The following is a 22,827-nucleotide window of genomic DNA, read 5'->3' on the forward strand; positions in this document are numbered from 1 at the left end:
ATTTAGAATAAAATATTTTCTATATTAAGGATGTGTTAACAATGCCCAACTGGTTGCAAAGAACCTTATATTTTTATTACTGCATCTATATGCTTTTTTTTTCTTTTTACATCGGTGTTCCAGACACTCAGCACTTAAGGCTAAACTAAAGGAGGCAGGGGAAGAATGATTTCACGCGCGTGCTCGAGGTTGTCTTTTATTGTCGGATGAAAATGTTGAAAGCAAGAAAATGACTGTTTCAAATCCAGTACAAACAACCAAAAAGTTGAAACGATATTTTTTTCAGCACATCCAAGAGAGACACGCACAGGCATGCACACCAAATTCAGCTTGACAGAGTCTGCGATGATGATTTCAGCCAGAATATGGCGTCAGTAAGTCGAACACTACCTTAAAGAAAAGACTAAAATTTAAAAGAAGCAAAAATTTGGCAGAAAATAAATGAAAGGAGAATAAAATTAAAGAAAAAAATGGGATCTTAGGAAATAAAGGAAAAGTCTAGAAAAAAAGTCTCTTTGATCGGCCTTTGGTTGCATTCATCTCATCTCATCTCATTAGCCGTACCGCTTATCCTCATTAGGGTCGCGGGGGGGCTGGAGCCCATCCCAGCCATCTCCGGGCAGTGGGCAGGGGACACCCTGAACTGGTTGCCAGCCAATCGCAGGGCACATTCAAACAATTTCTAAATCTATCAAGTCAACCTTGTAGCCATCATTATACTTCCACTAGAAAGTGTGATGGAATACAGTCCTGTCTTGTGCGACCGACGAAATAAATCCCCCAAAATGTTACAGGGTTCCTGCGGATATTTGAAGTCTTAAAATGCATTTAATTCATTATTCTAAAAATAAAGGCCTTAATTGGCATTCAAATGTCTTGAATCCAATTTTAGAAAGTCTTAAAATGTGAACGCGTTATTAGGATTCATATTTGTTTCAACTAAAAATATTTGGTAAAATGTATTAATTGTCTTTTTTAATAATTCACTAATTGATTCTTAGAGGTAAGATCGGGCCTAAAAAAAATACAGCCTGACCCAGCCCGCAGTTGTATAAGCCCGAACCAGACCGATTAACTTGATTTGATGGATCAAGCCAGAAGTAAACCTGCAGCTTTACTTGGGTGCGGAAGTAAATCCGAAGCTTTACCTCGGTGCCAAAGTGTGTGTTTTGGCTGAAGTACGCAGCTTCGGATTTACTTCGGGCCGAGTCCCTCAAATCAACTGCGCATTTCGAAATGAAATTGAACGTAATGGCACCGGAAAGAAAATCATATTTGGCAAGTTACAAGATTTAAATAGTGAAACATTTGTCTGAAAAGTATAAAGTTTGTCAAGTCAAGACATGTTTATTTGTACAGCCCTTAATCACAAAGGGTGTCAAAGGGTTGCAAAGTCCACATATTATTGCAAACCACAGACTATTATTACACCATCCCCTGATCTTAAACCTACATGAGGGCAAGGAAAAAATTTAAAAACCTCAACATGAGGAAATTAAAGAAACCTTGAGAAGGGACAGCACACAAGGTAATCCCCCTTCTAGGATGACCAGGCTGCAATTGATGTTGGAATATAGTGTAATAATCTGTGAAGCCCTTTGAGACTCTTCGTGATTTAGGGCTATACAAATAAAAATGACTTGACTTGACTTGATATTCTCAACATAAAATATAGGTTATTTATATGCTATAGAATAGAAGTGTGTTTTAAGCCTAGTGGTTAGCGCATGTGCGGCACAGTTCATGTCTTGGGAACATCCTAGGTGGGTTCAAATCCAGCTGCAGACTTTGTGTGCGGAGTTTGCATGTTCTCCCCGTGCTTGCGTGGGTTTCCTCCGAGCACTCCAGTTTCCTGCCACATTCCAAAAACATGCATTTTAGGTGAATTGGCCGGTCCAAATTGTCCCTAGGTGTGAATGAGCGAGTGAGTTGTCTGTCCCCTTGTGCCCTGCGATTGGCTGGCAACCAGTTCAGGGTGTCCCCTGCCCACTGCCCGATGATTGCTGGGATGGGCTCCAGCACCCCCGCGACCCTACTGAAGATAAGCGGTGTAGCTAATGAGATGAGATGAAACACTTCCACTGTGGTTGCAGATTGGATCTCAGGGGGAAGAGCATTCCACAGGGCTGGGGCCCGAATGGAGAACACTCTCAAACCTGCGGATCTCTTCTTGGCTCTTGGGATCACTAGTAGACCAGCGTTTTCAGAGCAAAGACTCCGGACCGGAACATAGGGCGAAATTAAATCTGAAAAATATGACTGAGCTAGTCCATGCATGATTTTGTATACTACCAACAAAACCTTAAAAACACATCTTAAGCTAACAGGGAGCCAATGCAGGTTAGCTAAAATCGGGGTAATGTGATCAAATTTTCTTGTCTTAGTTAAAAGCCTCGCTGTAGCATTTTGTACCAGCTGAAGGCTCTTGATTTTGGACTTTGGGAGACCAGAGAGTAATGCATTTCAGTAATCGAAACTAGAGTTAACAAACGCATGAATTATGATCTCCGCATCCGACTGAGACGGCTTGTAAGCTATTGGCGAAAGGTGGAAATGATGTAAGGGAAGGTGAAAAGAGGAAGTGGCGCATCTTTCACCGTGACACAGAGGATGAAAATGTCTTTGGAGCTAAACTGATTGTTTGGTAAAGTATGTTCTTAATAATAGTTATCTGAATAATACAACTTTGGCCACTTCAAAAAATATTACTCAAGTGGAAGTAAAACGCAGTCTTCTAAAAAATTACTTGAGTAAAAGTAAGTGCATGCTGTGCAGATCATCCAAGAAGAGGACTTTTTTTTTTTTTAAATAAATGAAGGCGAGAGAGAAGCCTGTTCCGACCCGACTCAACAATTAACATTGAATTTTGGGCTGGGTTAGGGCCCAAGATCTTACTTCTACTTTGGACCATGGAGGAGTGTCCATTAAATAACAGCTAAAGAGCTGTGCCCGGTAATCTGTACGTGGCACTAAGTATTGTGTGCGAGAAATATTTGTGTTTTGTTTGATTCAATTGTTTTTTGTTTTGTTTTGTTTTTTGTCAACTTGGTGTTAAATTTGATTTAAAAAAGTATTGAATTTAACTTCTGTAGGATCAAATGCAGTGTTAGTGTACTGTATTGTGTAACAAAATATACTTAAAACAAATTTTAAAATCTCATGTAAAAACATTTGTGGGCTGTACAGCCTTTTCAATAGTACATTAGTCAACTCATTGAAATGTAAAAAATAATTTAGCATTGCCATAAACTCTGCAAAATGGACCTTGATTTTAGGTTTTGGACATGTTTGCTCATGATTTGGTTGCCAGACTTAGGATTGATGTTGTTTACCATTGTTTCAAGCGATGCTCACAGACTTTGTGTGAACATTAAGACCCGTGGAAGATACCTAAGAACATTGCCCATGAGCCATAGGTTCCTGACCCTTTAGCTAAAACCCTTCGTAAGCACACAGGGCTCTTGGCGAGCGTTCGATTTTAATTTTTTTATTTTATTTTGCAGGCTCGGCACATGACGTATGGCATCCGCAAGTGTTTTCTTTTTCTGCTGCAGTGCCAGCTGAGTTTGGTCATCATCCAGGTGAGACCGCAAACAGTCTTTGTAGTGTCATTAAACCAGCTGAGTGAGCTCTTTGCCGTGCAGTTTTTAGCCTACCTGGCTCAGCTGCCGCCTCCCATGAACACCACAGACATCCTTTGGCTGTCCTGCTTCAGCTGTCCACTGCTCAGGTAGAAGCCCTCCGCCCTTAATCGACATCAACACTGAGAAAACAAAATGGAGATCATGTGGACTTTTTTACGGTAGCTTGTCACTTCTGGGAAAGCCTAGAGATAATTCTGTCATGACCGTCGCTACTGGGAAGAACCTGGACGCCATCCCAAGGAAGGTGAGCTCTGTATTTGGCAGTTTTCTAGAGACATCCTAACAGCTACACATTCTAGCCAAATATTGAAGCGTCTGCTGGGAGCTTTGTCAGTCTGGCCAGAAACCGTGTTTACAGCTACCAACAGTGTGAATGCATCACCTATTTCCTGTAATGTCCGCTAGTGACTAAGATGCCTAGCAGATTCTTAAATGTTGGTTTCAGAGTGATGAAACAAAATTATATTTTGTATGTTTCATTTTCTTCTCAAACACTGTCATGATAAACAATCCGCAGCTTCCGTTTTTTGGTTCTGCGTTGCTTACATCAAAATAAGCGTTTATTTCTATCCATCTATCTACCCTGGTCATATCCCTCAGGAGGGGTGACCGACAGCAAGCCAAACGCATACAAAAACAAAGAAAATAAAAAAGGGAAAAAGTAGCAAAAAAACTACCCAAAAATGTTTGGACCATGGCCAACCCAAAACACCCAAACAAGTTAAGCACCTCGGCACCCAACTTGGTCATGCTTTCGTCCCCCCCAGATGGTATGGGACACAAGAAAGCACCCTGTCACTCGGGTCAGGTTGACACAACACACTCTTCTGTTCAACAGCAGGGCCCGACAGCTTTCACTGGTTTACCCCAGCCGCATCATACAGGTGCTTTGCTTATCCCTTAGAACGCGTCCACATCCCACTATCCTTTTACAACACCTCTCCACTCATTCCTATTACCAACAATAGCTTGAGCTTCCACTAGATTTAGACCTCTTTCCTGCAGTGCACTCACAACACCATCCATCCACGTCAATCGCGGCCTTCCTTTTGGTCTCCTTCCATTTATTTCTGCTCTCTAGATCCTCTTCAACATTCGCTCCTTCATCCATCCTCTCCATGTGTCCAAACCAACTGAGTACTCTTATCCACAACGCGTCTAAACATCCCACTATCCTTTTACAACACCTCTCCAAGCTTTTATTTGGGGGAGATTTTTCTTTGTTTTAGGTCCTTGCTTCTAAATAGCACACTTCCCAAATGGGTTGGAAACCCGTAGCAAAACAGATGGTACCTCCTCACGATGGGAATTCATAGCAGAGCTTAACAAGGTTTTTGTTCATCATTATGCTGAAATTTCTGAATTAAGAAATTACCTTTTAAGCCACTGCCTCCATGTTTTCGTTTGAGTGTGCATTTCTTGCGCATCGGTGAACGTTTAGGCCTGTAATTATTAAATCATTTTAAACAAGCCTGTTGCTCAAAATCATCTGCACTGTTGTATAATTTTCTTCTTCTCTTCACTTTCTTTGTGTTGCTGTTGATTTTCTTTGATCTGTTGATATGGTTTATTACCTCTTTGATATTCTCAAATTATTCCTTTTCTCTGTGTTTTCCGTATTTTCTCAATTTTCTCAGAATTTTTCTCTATTTTGTAGACAATCATTTAACATTCTTTTATTGCTGATTTTATCGAGTCCATGTCGTCGTTGTCTTTTTTTGTTGTTGTTGAAATGTAGGCTTGTAAGAAAGAAGGAAAAACTGCAGCGACAGTAAAAACAAATAATTCCATTAGCTATAACACTAGGGAGTAAAGAAGAAAACAATTTGGTAGCAAGTGAGAGAAGCGTCCCTACTCGTGAGACCCCGAAAGAATAATAATACATTTTGTCATCCAGTGATCTACACAATGTAAGGGGGGACATGTTCTTGAACCATTAAATAAAATTGAGGCGTTATCCTATAATTCCTCTTCCTTTTTTTTTTTTTTTTTCCCCTTCTAGACTCAGAACTACTTTCTCGGCTGCTTTGTTTTTAAGTTTGGCCTCAGCGTGTGTGCATACTTATTGGCCTTTGGATTCACACTGCAAGAAGTGTGCCTCTGGAGTGTAAATGTGACAGTACCTGAGAATGCTACCGACCAATGTCTGCATATCTTCACTGCCAGGTAAGCGGCTTCCCACCCATCGACAGTCTCAACTCGTCTTCTCAAAATGGGGGGGGGGCAAGTCATTCAACTCCTTCACTGCCAGTTGGCCCTGTTAAAGTTAGTAAATGAGTTCATGTCTGCAAGTGGTTCATAACAACATCTCGTCTGGATTTTTTCAGTTCCTCATCGTACGCTCCTCGCTGGTTTAATGATCTCTCCAACGGACTGCTGCTGACACAGAAAGTCATGAGCGGCTTCCTGGTCTTGCATACGGGTATGTTGGCCACACACCAACACTTGCTTCTGCTGTGAGGCACAGTCAGATTTCCAAATGAACCCACTGTATTTTCCCGACTACAAGTCTCTCTGGAGTATAAGTCGCACCAGCCAAAAATGCATAATTAAAAGCAAACAAGCAAAATTATTCTTCAATGACATAAAGTGACATTTTGGTCTTGAATTTTTTTCAGTGGTGATCTCGATGAGCTATGTCCATCGTTCACAGTCCCTGTGGCGAAAGAATCCTTTCAGCAACTCCTGCTGGTGTGTGGTTGCACCTACGGTGTAAGTTGCGACCGCTGATTCTGCATGGAAAGATTGTGTTTAATATGTATACGTGCGTAAATCGCCTTGTCGAGTTGAAATTGAGTGTGTGCAAATTCTCTTGCAATTTGAAGTTTTTCTAAAAGCCATCGTCATAACAAAAAGCAGCAGAAGATGCTATCTATCGCATATAATGTTGAACTTCTGGACATGCTAAAGGAAGGCATGTCCAATTATCAAATTTTTACAGTCCCGCGGTCCTTGTCATAAAATGAATACCATATTTTCTGCACTGGAAGGCACACCTAAAAGTCTTCAAATTTTGTTTAAAATGAGCCTTATATGGATCATTATTGAGTCGCAAAAGGTCTCGCAACTACAGTAAGCAGCCGCCGGTATGTATATTCTGGCGTTTCATTTCCTAACCAATGTCAATCATTATTTGAATCGGAGGAAAGGGATGAGGGTCCTTTCAAGCATTTACAGGCTCGCATAGGCTAAAGCGGGTTAAAACAAAGCCTGAAATTGGCCGAAAGAGATGTAAATCACAAGTAGAGAAAATAATTTTACTAGTCTGTTTATTTGCAAACAGGAATTATGAGGCTAAAAACACAGCTAGCAATAAGCAACGTCAATTGATGCTTTTACGTGTTTTTTTTTTTTTTAATCTATCGGCACTATCGTGTGTTTTGAAGTACGTACATATTTTACATGGTTGGATTCACTACACTTACGGATGTAAGGAGACCATGATGGCTGCAAGTTGTCTTTGGTGAGCTATTTTTCAAGTATCTTGTTTCAGACTGACCATGATGTTTCTGGGATGAGTAGATATTTTTAAATGGTGCATATTTTAAAATTACAAGAGTTTAAGCTTTCCAATTATATGTGGCATGACCTATTTCAGTGAGGGGTGACATCGTGTCTGTATGCGTCCGAAACATGTATTTGCTTCTCAACAAAGTTTTACTGACCTATCTGATTGTTTAGTTGCGTTCCTGCTGTAGCGCCTTCGAGTCCGGGGCGCCTTATGTATGGAAAAATGTATGACAAAAGACTATTTTGGGGTGCGCCTTATTGTGCAGAAATTACGGTAATCTGTGGCCCAACCGTAATGATGACTGCAGTATAAAAAAAGTTTGTACAAAATAAAATCACAATTTCATCAGAAGATAGCTGTACCCCTTTGGCCACCTTGACCTTGGCTTTATGTGAAAACCTTAGCCCACCCCATTTCCAAAATGGCAACTGTAAATAAAAAAAGAAAGTTGACTTTGAGAGCCGCCGCTTCCAGGACAAGTGGAAATTAGAGTATTTTTCACCGAAATCCAAAACAACTGTGACTGCCTAATTTGCCAAGAGACTGGCCGTTTTAAAAAAATATAATTTCAAGAGGCACTGCGAGACAAAACATGCTGACTACGACAAGCTAACTGGAAACGAATGCTGTGAAAATGTGAAGCGACTGGAAGCTGTTTTAACGGCACAGGAGCGATTTTCCGTGAGACCTTGCAAGTCAAATGAAAATACGGCGAGCTTGGAGGTTGCAATGCGGATCGCCAGGCACTGCGAACTAAGGCTGCAAGTAACGAATTTAATAACCAATGAATCAGTCGATTATTCTTTTGATTAATCGAGGAATTTGATTTTTTTTTAAAATCATATTTTTAATTTCCTGATATATTCAAATATTGTTAAGTTTTGAACAGGAAGAAAATATTGCACAAAAAACATAATATTCTACACTATAAAACAATAAAAAATTGAAGTATTTTTCAAAAAGCTTGACAATAAAAAAAAACATAAATGTATGCTATACACATGCAGAAATGTCAGATACTCTTATTTTATAAGAGTATTTTATATCGTACAAAACAAAAACGAAGAAAGAACAACGAATTGAATTTTATTCATAGCTTTTATAGTTTTCGGTTAATTCTTTGAATTTGGTAAGCATCCCAATGTGAAAATGATATATAGTATGCTTAAGAATTTGCCCTTTGTGTTGAGATAAACATGTACATAAACATTCCTCTGTATTTCTGCAGCACTTTAGAATAGTTAGATTTGTTTCATGCCAAAAACATAAGATACCTTAAACATGGTCTCCAGGTCCTCTGCCGGGATAAAGTGGTACTACAACCCTACAGCTTTACAACGACACACATTGTACTTATTTGCATTGATTAAATATGCTTAGTGGCTCATAAATCGTGCAACACAACGAATCTATGAGGTAATGAGTTGTCAACGCTTTTAATATGCATTTTTATTAGATTGTGTCGATTAGTTGTTGCAGCCCTACTGCAAACCTTTGATGGCAGTTAAATTTATTAAAGACTGCCATGCTAAATAGTCGGCGCTCACATCTGTCTCGCTTTCTGAAAAGTTCTAACACCCCTGTTGTAAACTTTGAAGGTTTGTACAGTCCTCTCCTGTTCTACTTGCAAGCTCAAAATTCATTTATGTCTTCTCTCCTTATTTGAGTGTCTACCAAACCTATCAGGAAAAATGTGGGTTTGTGTCCCACAGCCTGCTGAGCCAGATGGTGCAGGGAACGGTGGATTACCAGGTGTGGCGCGACCGAGACACCCAGCAGACCTTCTGCCTGGCTGACATCCCCCTGCTGGGCTGGCTCCTGGCCTCAATGTCTCTCCTTCTGGTGGTGCTGGTCAACGAGGCAGTCAAGCTTCACGAGATCAGGTCAGCGCATAGGGCGCAGACACCTTCCTTCCAAAACATTTGAAATCGCCTTGGCCTGTCATTTTCGCAGTCCATTCCTTGTTCATTCCTTCCGCACCTTTTGCTCGTGTGAAGCAGCAACTTCAGAACTTTGAACTAGGGCTGCAACGATTAGTCGACAAAAATCGATAATTGAAATAGGCGACAATGAATTCCATTGTCGGCAAACATGTTTTTCCAACAGAGTGAGGCATCTTACAAGATAATCTTTGCTGAGAGTCGCTTATGCGCAATAGCGTATCTGTCTCAAGCAGTAATATAAACGTACAGAAATGGCGGCATCAACATCGCACACACGTACCAAAACATTTAAAGTTTGGGAACATTTTAACTTGGATACGGTGAATGAAAAGACTACCTGCAAGGTTTGCTATTCAGACCTGGCGTATCATTCCACTACCTCAGTGATGCAGGAACAGTTAAAGGGAAAGCAAGTCGCACAGTCGAACAAAACAAATTATGACTCATCTCTGTAAGATTTAAGTAACATGAGCCAATTTGGTTTTGATAACCTGCATTGCACATTTTATACGCGTATTGACCCTTTGCACACATGTGATCTAACCTTGTGACGACACCATGACAGACGGTAAACTGTAGTAAACAGTGGACGGAGCCAGTAAACGGACAACACAACAAGAAAAGCTATTCTATAACACCATTGGCAATGAGGAGTCAAATTAATATTGTGCAGCTGTCAGTATATGTGGCTCACCTTGTTGGAAAGCTCAAATAGTGTTAAATAGACAAGCTGAGGATATCAGGGCTAGCTACCAACCCCTTACCGCTTTCCTCAGGACATATTCACAGATCCAACCAAATCGTCCAGTCTGCCTGAAATAAGTCCACAGCTCTACCACTATATTGTAAATGGAGTATCCCCATACACTGGTGCTGATCTAGAAACGTATAAAAGTCTAGATGCTTACAAGTTCTTGTTGTGTCGAAAAATGCACTCCTTAAGTAAAACGCCCCCCTTGCTCAAATGTCACGAAAATGACTCGTACCTATCCACCTATCCATCTATCTATCTACCTTGGTCATATCCCTCAAGAGGGGTGACCGACAGCAAGACAAACACATACAATAACAAAGAAAATAAAAAGGGGGAAAAAAATAGCAAAAACACACACAAACATTTTCGACCATGGCCAACCCAAATACCCAAACACCCATACAAGTTAGGCACCTCGCCACCCAAGTTGGTCATGCTTTCGTCCCTCCAGATGAAACGGGACACAAGAAAGCGGCCATGTCACTTGGGTCAGAGTGACACAACACATTCTTGTTCAACAGCAGGGCCCGACAGCTTTCACTGGTTTACCCCTGCCGCACCATACAGGTGCCCTGCCCATCCCTTAGAACACGTCCAAACATCCCACTATCCTTTTATAACACCTCTCCACTCATTCCTATTACCAACAAGAGCTCGAACTTCCATTAGATTTTGACCTCTTTCCTGCAGTGCACTCATAATACCATCCATCCACGTCAATCGCGGCCTTCCTCTTGGTCTCCTTCCATTTACTTCTGCTACGTAGATCCTTTTCAACATTCGCTCCTTATCCATCCTCTCCATGTGTCCAAACCAACCGAGTACTCTCTTTTCCACACGCTTGCTCAGTTCTACTACTACTCCAGTTCTGGCTCTCGCAACTTCCTTTCTCTATCTATGCAATCTTGTCGCTCTTAACATACTCCTCATACACTTCATCTCAAAAACATTCAATTTCCTTCTCAAATCTGCGTTCAGGCTCCAAGTCTCTGCACCATACAACACAGTCGGCACACTCGTACCTACAGCATATGAATAACCTATATTTTATGTTGACAATATCTGTGTATTATTTGCCCTCATGTAGGTTTTAGATCAGGTGAAGGTGTCATAATAGTCTGTGGTTTGCAGTAATCTGTGGTCTGTGCAGCCCTTTGAAACTCTTTGTTATTAAGGGCTATTTTGCCCTTGCTCATCAGACAGGCTCTCTCACTGTGCATTTTTAAAACTAGTCTTAAAACCCATTTTTATTCCTTGGCTTTTGACCCAACTTGAGACTTTGTCCGTTTTTCATTATTTTATTTATATACTTTTTAAGTGTTCTCATTATTTTATGGTCTATTTCTGTTTTTTGTTAACTATGTTTTACGTGTGTACAACACTTCAACCTTGGCTGTTTTAAAGGGTTTCATAAATAGCTGAGTTAAGGTAATTTTTCTACTGCACTAATCTGCAGTATATTTAATAAAAGATGTATTTTTCATTGTATCCATTTTCTTATCATTTGCCACAGGATTAAATCCACTTTATGCTAAACATGTCTAATTCTTTTTTTCTTTTTTCTTTTTTTTCTTTTCAGGATTCGGGTACGCTACCAAAAGAGACAGAAGCTACAATTTGAAACCAAACTGGGAATGAACTCTCCATTCTGACTGGCACTGCTCTCATTTTTTTTTCCAATTATTTGACCAGTCAGTAATTGAACTCAAAACTTCAGGCAGCCAAACAAGGGCATTGACCACACTCAAGTACACTACAGCAAGGCAGTTCTTTTCTCTGTCTCTCTCTCTCTCTGTGTCTCTGTCTCTCTGTCTCTGTGTCTCTGTCTCTGTCTCTCTCTCTCTGTCTCTCTCTCTGTGTCTCTCTCTCAGGGCCTTGGCAGCACAACAGACATGATTGTGATTTTTTTTTTAATTGTTTTTTTTTGTGGTGGTAGTCATGAACATTCCACAGTTGTCACTTTTGATTATGGGAATATACATTTAATTGCTGTTGAGCTTTAACTTCAAGTTGAAGCTTAAAACACACTTCAACGGGATAGATTATGCTTTTAAGGGGATTTATTGCTTGATTTGTGCTTGCTTCTACATAGGTACAAAGTATGTCAGTGTTAAGTGCTATAGCAGTGAGGTACAGTCACTCAAATCTCCAGGTTTTTGCCTTTCATGAGTGATGAATAAAAAAATGCCGTATGATTGCTCTCAATTCATTAATCATCGTTTCCCATGGAGTGTTTTGGCGTAGACAATCTGAATCAACATCTTGGATTCGGACCGAATATTTTGTCAGTGCCTGAAACTCATGACAAAAAGTTACCACCCGGCCACAAAGTTGCCTGCCCCATTTTGCACAACTTGAAAGAAAATAAAACGAATAATTGCAAAAAAAACATTGTTGCAAAGTATTAAGGATTGATAATCAGAATATATAACATATCAACACTTTAAAATTAAGTTTATTATAAATGTACTTATAACATTCATTGCATGTATATTACATCGCTTTTTTCCATCTACCATCAGTATGTACCTGTATTTACTCATCTTCATTCATGCAATGTTTGCGTTGTGTTGTCTTTTACAAGCCATGTGAACTCCTCTTTCCACGATTTTTTAATGTACGTTTACGTTTTGTCACATCATAAATTTTGTTAGCTTCTTTTGAATCTTTTTTCTGGGGCTGAGGTTTTGGCTTGATTCTTAACAACTTATCCATTTTTCTTGTGTTCTCTATGCGTCTACTTTGGAAAATGATATGCAAAAGTCCGGAAGCACGAAGTTACTCGATGCGGGCTTCTGATCGGCTGCCGAGTATGCATATTGCCTAACGAACCGAAATTTCCAAACCGAACGAAGATTTTGAAATCGGAATAAAGCAAACGTTGGATTTGAAAAAAACATCTTTTTTTTTTTCTTGAAAAAGTTGTCGGCCACCCAGGCAGAGACGTTTTCTAAGTTGTACACGCCACGTAAAATATACATGCCGTTGGCGTCCGGGCAGGTGTTATTTCAGACACTGATTTGGTACAAAAAAAAAAGGAGATCGAGAGAGCAGTTCAGTTGAGGACTATTATACAAAGTAACAGAACGAAATAAAACGGGTGAGTGTTCACTTTCCAAAAGCAATTATGTTTATTCTCCTTATAGGAAAGGGTATGTATTTACGAATGGAACATAAATCTATCAAACACTTCTGGGAACTCACATTACAAGGCAAACTAAATGTACGAGAGATTCAACCGTAGACAGCTGGATTTTTAAGTTTACAAGATAAGGGTAACTGTTTGGAAGACCATTGCTGGTAAACTGATATGAAAGGATACATTATTATGAATACAGGGAGTAAAAATTAAAATATGAGTAAAAATATAATGTGCATTTATAACAAGTACATGAAGAATGTGTTTTTGCCTATTATTGTACGTGCAATTATGATAACATATTCAGTGACATTTTAATAAGAAGTGGCACTTAAAGAATATGTTGCAAATCACTAAAATACTGTTGAAGGTGTAGTGCGGTGTTTAAGTTGTCCTTAAAAACGTTCAAAGTTAAATATTTTCTCAAGTATGCGTTAACTTTGCCCATCTGAGTTCAAAGAGTCTTTGTGCTTTTTTCCCCACTGTAAATCTTTTTTCTTTTAGCAGAATGGAAAACATTAGGTAGGAGGCATTGGGCGATTTTGGGTTCAGAGCTTTGAGAGTGCTGAGCACCCAGAGTGTCTGGCTGATTGTTTCTTTTCACTTCGTGATTCAGGATCCTTCAACGTTGTTAATGAGTGACACTTGCCATTTGTGAACTTTGAGTTACACTTTGTGGTTAGCAGAAACATTATTACTATGCCTTGCCCAGTTTTTACTCTATTTTTCTTGTAGAGTAGGGTTTTTCAACCAGAGTGTTGGGGCACATGCGTGTGCTGCAGCTAATTGCCCAAATTTATATTTGGGTAAAAGCATGTCATTTAGTATACAGTGAAGAATATAAGTATTTGAACACCCTGCATTTTGCTATTTTCCCCACTTAAAAATCATGTAGGGGTCAGAAATGATCATCGTAGGTGCATGTCCACTGTGAGAGAGATAAACTAAAAAGAAAAATCCAGAAATCTCAATGCATGATTTATTTGTGTGATATAGCTGCAAATAAGTATTTGAACACCTAAGAAAATGACTGTCAATATTTGGTACTTTAGCCTTTGTTTGCTATTACAGAGGTCAAACGTTTCCTGTAGTCTTTCACCAGGTTTGCACACACTGCAGGAGGGGTCTTGGCCCACTCCTCCACACAGATCTTCAAGTGATAACTTAATTTAAAATGAATTTAATTTGTAGAGTTTCTGCACCTTCAGACCAAAACTAAACCTTATGGTGTAACACTAGGAACAACCAAGGAGCAAATTTGTTTTCTGATTGACCCAATGAATACAGTAATTCTTTTAAACCCTAAACATATTTTAAATGAAAGCAAAAACCTCTACATTTGTGTGCAGGATAAATTTACTTCAACCAAATACTCTGTAGTACAAGAACTCTAAAATGTAATGTCCCCAGCTATGATTGATTGACGTCTGTTACAAATATAACGAATTCATGGTTTTTCTGGATTCTAATATTCCTCACTTAATGACAATTTCAGTTAGTAGTACATCAGTTATTAGTTCATGTTTAAAATATCTGAAAAATATTGTGTCCCAGTTCAAACTGTCTTACAAATGTCTACGAGTGTTTAAAAAGCATTGTATTCTGTATCTCTTATTTTATTTTTTAACGTGTGGATACTACTGTACTGGATGAATAAAGTATCCATCCACTCTTATTAAATAATTAATGGATTTTTGCCTTTTTTTAAACGAATTATTTTTTTTTACCATTAGGGGGCGCAAAATGATACACAATGTCCATTTAATTTCAAATTTACTATTTACAAAGTAATCTTGTTTTGGGTTAAAGACCTCCGAAACGCGAATGCCGTTGTTGTGCCGAAAAATGCATCCCTGCCGAGATTTGCATCCCCTATCTACTATAACCCCTTTTACTTCGTTTTATCTCACTTTTATATCACTTTTCGGGAATGTAATGGCGAACATAAAACCTAAACCACTTCGTCTTGCATTTGTTGGGAATGTAATCGAACGGTAATGCACACCGTATACTAATCACTTTTGAGCAGGCAACATGTTTATTTTGCCTTTTCTATTCAAATCGCTCGTATTGAAACTGTTATGCGCTCTACCATAAAGCTTATTCATGCATAACAAGCTTTACGGCAGTGCATAACAGTTCTCAAAAGTGATTTATAACACCGTTAGATTACGTTCACACCAAATACAAAGACGGAATGGTTTAAGTTGTATTAAATTCCCAACAAATACAAGACGAAGTGGTTTTGGTTATATGTTCGCCATTACATTCCCGAAAAGTGATATAAAAGTGAGATAAAACGAGGTAACAGTGGTTGTAGTAGCAAGGGGATGCAAATCTCGGCAGGGATGCATTTCTCGGCATAACACCGTCCCCACCGTTTTTCACTTGACCAATCACAGGAAAGTAGGTTAAAGCGGTGCATGCGCACACGTTAGCTGTATCTGTTGATACCCTGTTTGGTTTGCTTAGCAAGTGCCGATGCTAAGGCCAACGCTAAGGCTCCGCGGAGTGTCCTGAAGCGCCGTCTCGCAAACGGCAGCGCTCGGGACGAGTGGAGGCGTCTGCGGGGAGGACTCCACCTTCAGGAGTGCCTAATGGAAGACGCACACGATTTGGTAAGCGAAGTAAATCCGAATTCAGGGCAGTGAGCCTGCTAATATAGCTGCCTGCTTTACTTTAAAGGCTCCTTTGTTGTTGTTTTTGTGTCTTCGGACTCTGCCGTGTGTCATCGCCCTCTTTTAAAACTCTCGAACGGTTCAAGAGTCGGGGAACGGAACTGCAAATGGCCCAAAAGTGTTTTGGTTTAATAATATAACGAGGATAAGTAAGTATTTGAAAGGGGTTCCGTTAGCAAGCTATGCAAATGCTACTTAGCCTTGAGCTAACCAGAAACGACAACTACTTGCTACTATTTCTTATCAACATTTCAAAATAAAAGCTACAACCAAGCGACCCCTTTGATTGCCAACTTCTTTCATTTTGTTTTTAATGGGACGTTGTGTGTTATTTAGCGCCTTCTAGTGGTAAAATACGTATTGAAAACAATAATAAGGAAGAAAATACACGAATTTTCATTGAATGGGTTGTATATTTAGAATTGATTCGTATTTTGTCATTGATAACGCAATGAAACATTGTATGCAATGAGATTAAAGATGGTACTCCAAGGCAAATGTGTAATAAATACATCAAAGAGGAAAAAACAGGATAAAAGGCCTTAGGCAAAATTATTTACAACATATTGCTTACAATAGTAGTGCAATTTAACAGTGGATCATAACAATAGAGCAATATCCTTTTAGCAGCAACAAAAACTGTCTTAAGTCCTAGAGATAGTTTCAATTTTAATGACTGTGGTGGCCTTGGGGAAGAAACTGTTTCTGAGTCATTGTTTTAAGGGACCTTTAGCTCCTACTTGAGGTCATTGTGGGAGGTCAAGGCCAGCCTGGTCCCCGAGGTAGTGGGGACACCCAGGGCATTAACCCCCCAAACTGAAACTGATTTTGGGACCAAGGACCAATATACTGTATTACTTCTGAATGTTTCAAAACCAATGGAATTGTTTATTTATAAACAAATATAAGTTGAAATACAGTACAACATATAAATGATAATGTCTGCAGGTATACTAATGTATCGTCAATAATACACATGAGAAAAATTGGATAAGCCTACATAATCCTTTTCCTTACCTTTTGCCGAGGTATCTGTTTAGAGACAGCCGAAAATCTAATTAAAAAAAATTCCCCTTGTAGCCTGACCCCCTTGGATTTTTTTTTTTTTTAAACAGATTCGTCCCGCGACTAAAAGTTTGCCTAACCCCGCTCTGCAAGTGTTTTTCAACCGTTGTCCACAGTAATCATTAACATACTGGGCCATGGGAAATTATACAATTTGTGCAGTCTAGCTAAAGCTATCTTTCATTTGAATTGACTTTCATCGGAGAGGCAACGGCACAGTCTGGTGATGTTCCGTGGGTTCTTTTCAATTAAAGAATTGTGCCTTGGCTGAAAAAGTTTGAAAAACACTGCCTAATTGGGTATCAATGTTTAGTTGCGTGATCTTTTGCACTGTGGGTTTTCTGGAAGACCGAACGCAGCCCACGTCTAGAACGTAAGCGGAGAGATTCCTTTGGGATGTTCGATGGCTACGACAGTTGCAGCGAGGAATCCACCAGCAGCTCCAGCTCAGAGGATAGTGAGGATGAGGTGGTCTCCTCTCTACCTGCCAGTCTTCCCATTATCAAGAACAATGGACAGGTCTATACTTACCCCGATGGAAAGGCCGGAATGGGTTTGTACACGATTTTTTTTCAAATGCATTTTATGGGTCGATTTGTTTTCCAAGTACCATATTTTCCAGACTATAAGTCGCAGTTTTTTTCCATACTTTGTCCGCGTTGTGACCTATACCCTGATGAGACTTATCTCTGAATATATTCACACATAGGCATGGTGGCATAGGTCTGAGGTAATGGGTTCAAATCCAGTTACCAGCCTTCCTGTGCGGAGTTTGCATGTTCTCCCCGTGCTTGCGTGGGTTTCCTCCAAGCACTCTGCTTTCCTCCCACATTCTAAAAACATGCATGCCAGGTTAATTGGCCGGTTCATATTGTCCCTAGGTGTGAATGAGCGAGCGAGTTGTCTGTCCCTGTATGCCTTGCGACTGGCTGGCAACCAGTTCAGGGTGTCCCCTGCCCACTGCTCGAAGACAGCTGAGATTGGCTCCAGCACCCCCGACCCTACTGAGGATAAGGGGTGCAGATGATAGATAGATGGATCTATATTCACACATTATTCCTGAGTATACTATTTACCACATTATTTTCACGCTAAACCGCAAGCGGGCGCACTAGGCCTGTGTTGATAATTTCCACCTTGCAGTGTCGAGCCTACAAATACCTGCCCCCTCTAGCATACCTCACTCGTGCAAACGCCACTAAAATGACTTGTATCTCATTTTTGGTGGGGACTCTAAAAAAAAACAGTACAGCACAGAGAATTTCCACCTTGTAATGAAATCATTTTTGAGCAAGTTGAAAATATTTTCTTTTGCGAAATGAGACCACCTATTTTTACTAATTGGGACACGAACGTTCAGAAGATTAGGCGCGCCTAAGTAAATATTTTCAACCGTCTCAAAAAGGAATTTCTAATTTTTAAAACCACTGAACAAAAATATCACGAAAAGGAAAATAACTTTCTGCAGTCAGGGGTTGTACAAAATGCTTGAATTTTAATGTTGGGTCAGGTTCTTTTAAAATATTTGAAATTGTTTCCCTAGCGATGTTTCTTAGAAGTCCAACTCTATTAACCAAACATTAAATGAAAGGAAAAAAAAGGCGTGAAAATCATGCTGACACTCCTCTGGTGGCTTGTCATTATGGCGTTGTCATATGAACCGTCACTGGCCCTACTAGTCTCACCCAAGGGGACAGGTATATTGAGAAAACTGTCTATTTTTGCTTGGGTCCTCAGATTTTTCTTTTTTTTTTAATGATAAATTATCAGTAAAAATAAAACATAATGCACCAAAGTATTTAGTAATTCGTAATTTTATGTAATGAAAGAGATCCCTGAAAAACACATGAAATGTAAATTAAAATACTCACAGATCTACAAAAATAATTTGTAAAATACAAAACAATTTGAGCTTTTTACATTTAGTTAAACAACAAAATCCCTGAAAATGCAAAACAATCAAATATATTAACTCTTCAGTGCTATAAATAAAATAAGATGCAAAAAATAACTGTTTACAATTCTACTTTAACCAATTTAGACGGGGCTACCCTGAAAAACCTGCAAAATAATATGAATTAAAAGAAAGTTAGAAGTAAACAAAAAAGCGAAAGATCAGCAGTCTTTTGAAAACACTGTTTCAGAGCGATCAATATCGTTAAAATGAGTCCAAACGTTGCTCATTTTTATGCATTTACACATACACTAGTTACTTTCATTTTCTGCCTTCCGTATTAAAATGAAATAGAAGATACTTTCACTCTTACGTCATTACTGAAATTAACAGGCATCTCAATTTTATTGCAATCGTATCCCATACTTTTCAGCCCATTCTTTTATTTATTTTAAATTGTCTTTCAAGATGACATGTAAGTTTTTGGTGTTGAGTTGTTTAAAAAAAATCCTTATATGCGACCCATACATGTTTTCTTCTTAATTATGCCTTTTTAGGCTTGTCCAACGTCTATATCGGATTGACATAGACCGGAAAATATGGTATCCAGTGTCTTTATTGTACTGCATTTTAGGCTCAGAGGTTTTTTGGTGTCTTATGTTGCAGCCACCTGTGAAATGTGTGGAATGATTGGAGTGCGAGATGCATTTTATTCAAAGACCAAGCGCTTTTGCAGCGTCTCTTGTTCCCGGAGCTATTCATCCAATTCCAAGAAAGCCAGCATATTGGCCAGGCTGCAGGTAGGTGGATGGTAAAATGGCGTCTGCCGTGTCCACCGCTTTAAAGCCTATCCATGTCTTTTTGGACTAGGGCAAGCCTCCCACCAAAAAGGCCAAAGTCCTGCAGAAGCAGCCTCTTGTGGCAAAGTTGGCGGCGTATGCTCAGTACCAAGCAAGTCAACAGATCCAGGCCAAATCCAAAGCTGGTGTGGATGTTCACTTTTTGTGTTTGTGTGCGTTTTCTGTTTCCTCAACTTGTTGTGTTCTTTCGGGCCAGTGGTTCCTGCTGAGAGCTTTGACTGGGGACAATATATTTGTGTCAATAACACCATTGGAGCACCAGTCAGCTGTTTTAAGCATGTAAGTACCGATAAGAGCCTCTACAGTCCACCTTGCCATTTCAAGTTGACTGTTAAGACTGAATAGGCCAAAATAGGCATGTACTTTTCTAGAGGGCCCCTACTAAGATTTTGTTATACGGGTAAATTGTGTTCTTAAAGATGGGGTGCGGGATTTGAAAACTTAAGACTGCAGTCATGACTAGCCAGGAGATGACGGTAGAGAGTAACACATGATTTGCATGCAAGTCCATGGATTTCTTACAAACATTTTCGAAAGCGGGCCAGATTTAGTGAGCTGCAAATGTGTAAGGTCCGCCTGGCATTCTAATACTACAAAAATACCATTACATAATATTATAATACAAAACACGACTACAGAAGTATTACAACAGAAATACTGCAAACATGCTACATACTACAAAATTTGTACTATGGAAATAAGACAAAAATACTACAAAAATGTAACTACACTAATACTGTACTATTCAAATACTACAGATATACCACACATTCTATGGAAATACTACACAATACAACAGATATAGTACAACAATAATGCTACAGTTATACTACAAAAAAATACTACAGATATACAACACAAATTATACTTATGAAATACAACAAAATACTAAAATGGCAATACTACAAAAAATACTGCAGAAATGCCACAAAATAAAACTACAGTAATACTACAAACAACTACAGAACTCTAATAAAAAAGACTCCAGAAATACTAAACAAAAAAACAAAACAAAAAAAACTACAATACTCCAAAATGTTGTAGTTGTAAATATCCACTTAAGTGCTTAAAACAGGGATTTAATACTTTTTTTTTTTTGCTTTAATTGTGATTGTTTTAAAACCAATTTGATCAGACAAATCTATTTCAAAAGAAATATTACATGCAAATGTCTGCATGTATTCATAAATGAAATAAATTGGATCTGTCTCCAATGTCAGCCCCTTGACTACCTGTTGCCCCTAACTCTAGTTTCCTACCCTTAGAGTAGAACATGGCAGGAGTTCTTGTAGGTATGCAAATGATCAAGTAAAAGGTGACCCCAATTCAAATTTTGCCTGGGTTTTATGAAGGCCCGCATGAGGTCATACCAAATACATTAATTGCTGTTATCAATATTGTCGGTATGCTCATTTTCTTTGTTTGCTTTCTGGTGAGGTAGGCCCCCATGGGGACGTGCTGGGGCGGGGTCGAGGAAGGAGTGAGAATCGAGGTGCTCAACTCTGACACCAACCACTTGTCCAAGGTTTATTGGATTGCAGAAATCGTAAAGCTGGCAGGTAGGCCAAGTGTGTTCAAAGCTTTTCCTACACTTGTGAAGAACATAATGTCATGGCTCTCTTGAATTTCCAGTTATTTCTACAACTACAATTTTTTCTCTGATATTGATTGGAACAGATAGTTCTTTGTTACAAAAAACATTCATGAGGTTTGGTTCTTTTATGACTTTATTATGGGCTAACAGAAAAAGTGATCATATCTGCTGGGTCAAAAATATACATACAGCAACACGAATTAGCAATTTTGGTGCCTTAGAAAGTTGTCAATGAAATGAGCTTCGTAGCATAGCCTCTTAGCATGAGCTGGGGACTTCTCTGAGGCCATTTAAATAGGGCTCATTGGATGCAAACACCCACAAACGCTACAATGGGAAAGTCAAAGATGCACAACATGGATCTACAAAATTAAAATTATTGACTTGAACAATTTAGGAGAGTCACGTGGAGCATTTCAAATCAGCTGCAGGTCCCAAGAGCAACAGTGCAAACGATTGTTTGTTGGTATTAAGTGCCTGGCACTTTTTTGTCACTACCACAATCAGGAGGAAACAGCAAGTTATCACTTGCTGCTGAGAGAAAATTGGTCAGGAGCGTGAAGATTCAACTGAGAATTACCAAAATGCAGATCTGCCAAGAATTGAAAGCTGCTGGAACTGTCCACAGTTAACCGTGTTTTGCATCTCAATGGACTGAGAGGTGGCCGTGCAAGAAGGAAAGCCATTGCTCCAAATGCAGCACCATAAGACTCAGCTGAAGTTTGCTGCCAATTACATGGACAAAAATAAGACCTTCTGGAGGAAAGTTCTGTGGTCAGACGAAAAAAATCGAGCTATTTAGCCACAATGCCCAGCTATATGTTTGGAGGAGAAAAGGTGAGGCCTTTAACCCCAACTACACTATGCCTACTCTCAACCACGGTGGTGGTAGTATTATGCTTTGGGGCTGTTTTGCTGCCAATGGAATTAATTCTTTACAGAGAGTAAATGGGATAATGAAGGAGGATTACCTTCAAATTCTGCAAGATAACCTTAAGTCATCAGCCCGAAGATTGGGTCTTCGGCGCAGTTGGGTTTTCAAAGAGGGCAATGACCCCTAATACACATCAAAAGTGGTAATGGAATGGCTAAATCAGGCTAGAATTAATGTTTTAGAATAGTCCCATTGAGAACTTGTTGACAATGCTGATCGAACAAGTCCATGTCAGAAAGCCATCAAATTTAACTGAACTGCATCAATTCTGTCAAGAGGAGTGGTCAAAGATTCAACCAGAAGCTTGTAGATGGCTACCAAAAGCGCCTAATAGAACTTAAATTAGCCAAGGGACATGTTAGCAAATATTAGCTCTAATGTATGTTTATTTTTGACCCAGCAGATATGATCACTTTTTTTTCTGCTAACCCATAACGTCATAATAGAGACCAAACCTCGTAAATGTTTTTGTGACAAAGAACTATCTGTTCCAATTACTATCAGAAAGAAATTGGAGTTGTAGAAATAACTGTAAACGTCGAGAGAGCCATGACATTATATTCTTCACAAGTGTATGTATCCTTTTGACACAACTGTCTGTCTTCACTACCATATCATTTTCCGATTTTCCTGCAGGGTTCAAAGCGCTCCTGCGTTATGAGGGTTTTGACATTGACAACAGTAAGGACTTCTGGTGCAATCTGTGTATCCCTGAAGTTCACCCAGTGGGGTGGTGTGCTTCAAGCGGGAAACCGCTGGTCCCGCCCAAAAGTGAGGCCCCTCACAATAAACCTTGCTGGTCTTGACCACA

At 39.4% G+C, this 22,827-nt stretch overlaps 2 protein-coding genes and 1 long non-coding RNA gene across 10 annotated transcripts in view; 2 read left to right on the forward strand and 1 right to left on the reverse strand.

The window, feature by feature from the left end:
• tmem94 (transmembrane protein 94) overlaps nt 1–12,047 on the forward strand; it is a 47,152-nt gene extending 35,105 nt beyond the window's left edge. For all 6 annotated transcript variants that reach the window (XM_088323070.1, XM_088323069.1, XM_088323068.1 and 3 more), the window contains 8 exons: nt 3,504–3,581; nt 3,645–3,730; nt 3,807–3,888; nt 5,647–5,810; nt 5,972–6,066; nt 6,263–6,356; nt 8,868–9,038; nt 11,432–12,047. In XM_088323070.1, the coding sequence (XP_088179196.1) occupies nt 3,504–3,581; nt 3,645–3,730; nt 3,807–3,888; nt 5,647–5,810; nt 5,972–6,066; nt 6,263–6,356; nt 8,868–9,038; nt 11,432–11,504 (843 nt within the window). In that variant the 3' untranslated portion in view covers nt 11,505–12,047. The remainder of the gene's footprint in view (nt 1–3,503; nt 3,582–3,644; nt 3,731–3,806; nt 3,889–5,646; nt 5,811–5,971; nt 6,067–6,262; nt 6,357–8,867; nt 9,039–11,431) is intronic.
• LOC148346841 (uncharacterized) lies at nt 181–16,782 on the reverse strand. 3 transcript variants are annotated; one of them, XR_015847843.1, is made up of 4 exons: nt 16,687–16,770; nt 5,768–5,901; nt 3,657–3,763; nt 181–1,852 (listed from the first exon to the last, which is right to left on the reverse strand). It is a non-coding gene; the product is annotated as an uncharacterized LOC148346841 (long non-coding RNA). The 3 variants fall into 3 exon arrangements; XR_015847844.1 differs by lacking the exon at nt 5,768–5,901 and having other exon boundaries at nt 16,687–16,782; XR_015847846.1 differs by lacking the exons at nt 5,768–5,901; nt 16,687–16,770 and adding an exon at nt 15,446–15,618.
• The window catches only part of mbtd1 (mbt domain containing 1), a 43,193-nt gene continuing 35,806 nt past the window's right edge, over nt 15,441–22,827 (forward strand). The window contains exons 1-7 of the mRNA XM_088323071.1: nt 15,441–15,609; nt 17,083–17,287; nt 19,295–19,428; nt 19,499–19,613; nt 19,685–19,767; nt 20,930–21,047; nt 22,653–22,787. Of these exons, the coding sequence (XP_088179197.1) occupies nt 15,589–15,609; nt 17,083–17,287; nt 19,295–19,428; nt 19,499–19,613; nt 19,685–19,767; nt 20,930–21,047; nt 22,653–22,787 (811 nt within the window). The 5' untranslated portion in view covers nt 15,441–15,588. The remainder of the gene's footprint in view (nt 15,610–17,082; nt 17,288–19,294; nt 19,429–19,498; nt 19,614–19,684; nt 19,768–20,929; nt 21,048–22,652; nt 22,788–22,827) is intronic.

This window comes from Urocampus carinirostris, chromosome 19 (assembly GCF_059441175.1).
Source record: "Urocampus carinirostris isolate Australia breed hairy pipefish chromosome 19, RoL_Ucar_1.0, whole genome shotgun sequence".
NCBI classification, from domain to species: Eukaryota; Metazoa; Chordata; class Actinopteri; order Syngnathiformes; family Syngnathidae; genus Urocampus; species Urocampus carinirostris.